Source organism: Triticum aestivum, chromosome 4B (genome assembly GCF_018294505.1).
Source record: "Triticum aestivum cultivar Chinese Spring chromosome 4B, IWGSC CS RefSeq v2.1, whole genome shotgun sequence".
NCBI classification, from domain to species: domain Eukaryota; kingdom Viridiplantae; phylum Streptophyta; class Magnoliopsida; order Poales; family Poaceae; genus Triticum; species Triticum aestivum.
In genome coordinates this window covers 650,105,652-650,109,967 of record NC_057804.1, presented here as the reverse complement: position 1 = coordinate 650,109,967, position 4,316 = coordinate 650,105,652, and the positions used below count along the sequence as shown (strand labels likewise).

The window sequence follows — 4,316 nt, the reverse complement described above, 5'->3', positions numbered from 1 at the left end:
CGGCGGGGACGGCCACGCGCCGGGGCCCCGCGCCCGGCAGGCGCGCGCGCCGACCGCGGCCAGGCGCATGTCCATGGAGCGGCTGCGCGAGCTCCAGGGCCTCTCGGAGCAGCGCGCCGTGTCCTCGTTCGCCCACCGCGGCCGCATCCAGGTCCGTCCGTCAACTCAAAGCCCACCATCCTCTGCTCCTCTTCTCTCTGCCCCCAAATAGTACAAACATTTCCTCTTAAAAAGTATACTACTCCCTCCGTCCGGAATTACTTGTCGTCAAAATGGATGAAAATGGATGTATTTAGATCTAAAATACAACTAGGAACAACCATTTCTTCGACAAGTATTTCCGGACGGAGGGAGTACTTGTCGACGATCGGAGTGTCGGAAACAGGAGTGGCATTGTCTAATCCTGCTGAATATTTCTAGGAAGTACTCGAATTTACATTTGGCATGCCACCATGATGATCATCCATCACCATGGGGTCCTCTGCACATTGCTGTTCGTAGCAGCTGAAAAGTTTGCATCTTTCTGCCCCAAACCCCACCTGTACTTGATTCATGCCTATTGCGCCTGCACTTCTCACTCTGGGAAACATGAGTGGAAGTTGAACTTGAACATTCCCATTGCGCTGCCTTTTGTGTTGGATCATGTACGTGCACTACAGGAAGCTACGTTAACGGAGCATAATTTACGGCTATCAAGGAGTAGTATATGATTGACAATACGTACCATGCCTTTATTTCTCATATGATTGATTGTTATTGTCTCCAGTCCATTCTGCGAGGCAGAATCATTGGTGGCGGAAGGCCTACGCAGGACGACGTGCCGATTTCTACGGCGGCGGCCGGAGAATCAGGGCAGATCACACATAGCCATCCTGCCTCCGGAGCAGAAAACATCACCATTGATCAAGCAACTCACCATCACCTGGAGAATGCTTCTGCCAGCCATGAGATCATCCAGGCGCTTCAGCCAGCACAAGATCAGCCCGGCAACGTCCCAAACACTGATGATGCTCTGGAGAATGGCCGGCTTGATCAGGAACAAGACGTGCAGGGGTACCAGGAGTACTCGTCGGACTCGGGGTCGTCGGCGCAGAGCGGCGAGCACTCCGGCTCGTCCTCCTCCGACGGCAGCGGCAGCGCGCGGCAGGAAGCCGTAGCTTACGTGCCGCCGCCACCCGGTGTGCTGTGGCCAGGGGAGACGTCTGGTGCCAGTGGCCAGGAAGCAGCGGGGGAGGAGGAGGAGGAGGAGTGGCATGTCATTGATAACCCAGAAGCAGCTGAAGCGCAGCGATGGCGGCCGGAAGATGATCTAGGTGGCTTCGCCCGGCATAACCGTCTCCGGGAAGACGCGCTCTACGGGATGTACAGGGCTGAGCTCAGAGAGCTCCTAAGCAGGTAAGCTAAAGATCACGTAATTTTTGGCATCAGTGTATGAATTGTTGCATCATCGTGCTTGATAAAGATCACATGATCATATTTGTTTTGTAGGCGCAGCGTCTCCAATCTGCTCAGCAGCGGCTTCCGCGAGAGCCTGGACCAGCTCGTGCACTCGTACGCTCAGAGGCAGGAGCATGACCCTCCGGCGCCACTCAACCAACACCATGTCCAGCACCACCGGATCGACGGATCGGACCGGGCCGAGCAGGCCGCCGCCGGCCAGAGGCAGCAGCGGCGCTGGCGGATGGTGCCGCCTCGCCGTGACCGGAGCCGGCAGCCCATGCAACGGGCAGATGAACTTGTGAGTCCCCCCTCCCCGTCTATCTTCAGGCTACCATCTTGTGTGTTAGTATTGCTGAAGAGCAGGGATGTGTTTGGCAGGAAGTTGATGAGGCCATCCACGACCTGCGGGACGACATGGCCGTGCTCCAGCGCGGGATGGCCAGCACGCAGCAGATGCTGCAGGCGTGCATGGAGATGCAGGTCGAGCTGCAGCGCTCCATCCGGCAGGAGGTCGCCTCTCCCATGCACCGCTCTCTGTCCCTCCATGGTCCGTCATACCATATCATATCACTCTCCCCTCTTCTTCTTCCTCATCCATCGATCTCCTGGCATCTACTCCTATCTATCCATCCATGGTGATTGACCAAGAAGACTAATCTGGATTTTTTTCAATTTACACCAGGGACAGTTAGATGGTACGATGATGGATCACAGTGGGAGCTGGTGAGGAAAGGGACCTGCTGCATTTGCTGCGACAGCCAGATCGACTCGCTTCTCTACAGGTTCGTTCTGCTTCCATTTGCCATCCCTCACCTTGATTATGTGCACACACATACACAAACACAATGTGACGTTGGTTCATCTTGTGATGGCATTCTCAGGTGTGGGCACATGTGCACCTGCTCAAAGTGCGCCCGCGAGCTGCTCCGCGGCGCCGGCAAGTGCCCGCTGTGCCGCGCGCCCATCGTCGAGGTCGTCCGGGCTTACAGCATAATCTGACAGGTCTTTATATAGAACACAAGGAAAACAAAGAAGCAAACAGAAGATGTCTGTCTACTAGAGGAGAGAAGTGTTTAGTCTGACTGGAACTTGAAGGACAGGAGTTGTACGTGTGCTCGCTAGGGGTTTTGCAAGTTTCTGAAACTAGTGTCGAATTTCTCCATTGCTTTTTCCGTGGCCTCCATTACCATGCCGATGTGCCATCATATATAAACCTTTAATCCAATTACATTGTAATGCAATAAATTATCAATGAGATTATTCTCTAGAAACTTTTAGTCCAATAAATTATCAATGTTTGCCCGACTCCGTCGAGGGAGGGGTGATGACGGTGGCGTGCAATCGGCTTGCTCCAGTGCTTGTAGTCGTTGCTAGGTGGTCTACAAACCTGAATGTAAATTTTACTTCTAGTGTTCTTTGTATTATCTTGACAATTGATGCACAGTTGAGAAGTCTTCTCCAAATAAAAGAAAAGATTACGTCCAGAGATTACAAGGCTTGAGATACAATAAAAGAATCAAATCGAATTCCAAACCCTTATCTGTATGGGTTGGTTTACATTATAACACCAAAGAATATGCCACTGAACCAATGACAGAAAATAAATGAATAACCAAGCAATTGGTGGACAATATGTACTATGTCTAAGCAAGCTCATTCCAAAGAAAACAACTGTCTTTACTGGCAAACTGTCACACTCGTTGTCATTACCAACATTGTTGCATGTTGTCTTACTCACCGAGTAGTTCAGCTCAAGTGATAATGAATCTTTTGCATATCACCATCATGGACTCTCGATCATGGATCTTTGCACATCACCGTTGTCCGCTTCGGTGCCCCTACTATGTCATTTCTGTTCAACGGCACACGGGACAGGAGTTGCGGTGGCGTAGCCACCGCTCGATGCAGTGCGAGTGGAACATGTGGCCACACACGTGCGCCGCCCTCACGTCGCCACCACCAACGAGTAAGGGCTCGAGGCACATTGGACATTCGCCGCCGGAGTTGGAGTTGAAGACAACAGTGCACCGGCACACGGGGCATGATCCCCGTTGGCGTACCCATAGCTTAATGCATCGCGAGTGGAACACATGGCCGCACAGGTGAGCTGCTCTGATGTCGCCACTATCAGCATGCAAGGGCTCAAGGCACACCTGGCAATTGCCAATGGCATTGGAGGTGATGGTGGAGATAGGGATGGAATTGGAATTAGAGGTAGAGGTGGTGTTGGGGGTAGAGGTGGAGGTGAAGGTTGAGTTGACAGTGCATCGGCACACGGGACACGAACCCTGTTGGTGGAGCCATGGCTCAATGCAGCGCAAGTGGAACACATGGCCGCACGCATGAGCCGCCCTGACGTCACCACCGACAACGAGCAAGGACTCGAGGCACACCGGACAATCGCCGATTGGGCTAGATGTGGAGTTAGAGCTAGGGGTGGAGGTAGAGGTGGGGTTAGAGCTGGGGGTGGAGGTGGAATCAGAGGTGGGGTTGGCGGTGCACTGGCATATGGGGCAGGATCCTCGGTTGTGTAGCCATGGCTCAATGCTAGACGCATGGAACACGTGGGCGCAAGCATGCGCCGCCATGACGTTAGTACGCCCATGTAATGGCTCGTGGCACACTGGGCAGTTACCGAGGCCGGAGTTGGTGGCGGTGTTAGAGTTGGCTCCTTGTGGGCGGCGGGGCTGCGCTGCTCGAGAAGGCGGTGGCATGTCTATCTGGGAGGACGATGTTGCTTCTAGGAGAGGCGATGGCATGTCTATGCGGGAGGACGTCGTGGCTGCTCGAGGAAGCGGTGGCACGTCTCTGCGGGAGTGCGTTGTTGCTACTCGAGGAAGTGGTGGCGCGTTAGCACGAGAGTTGGAGTTGAAGGT

At 53.8% G+C, this 4,316-nt stretch overlaps 1 protein-coding gene across 1 annotated transcript in view; it reads left to right on the top strand.

Moving 5' to 3' along the window:
• LOC123089624 (uncharacterized) overlaps window positions 1–2,775 on the top strand; it is a 26,057-nt gene extending 23,282 nt beyond the window's left edge. Inside the window, exons 3-7 of the mRNA XM_044511255.1 lie at window positions 767–1,395; window positions 1,489–1,603; window positions 1,768–1,987; window positions 2,123–2,222; window positions 2,322–2,775. Coding sequence (XP_044367190.1) covers window positions 767–1,395; window positions 1,489–1,603; window positions 1,768–1,987; window positions 2,123–2,222; window positions 2,322–2,439 — 1,182 coding nt within the window. The 3' untranslated portion in view covers window positions 2,440–2,775. The remainder of the gene's footprint in view (window positions 1–766; window positions 1,396–1,488; window positions 1,604–1,767; window positions 1,988–2,122; window positions 2,223–2,321) is intronic.
• The last annotated feature ends 1,541 nt before the right edge of the window (window positions 2,776–4,316 follow it).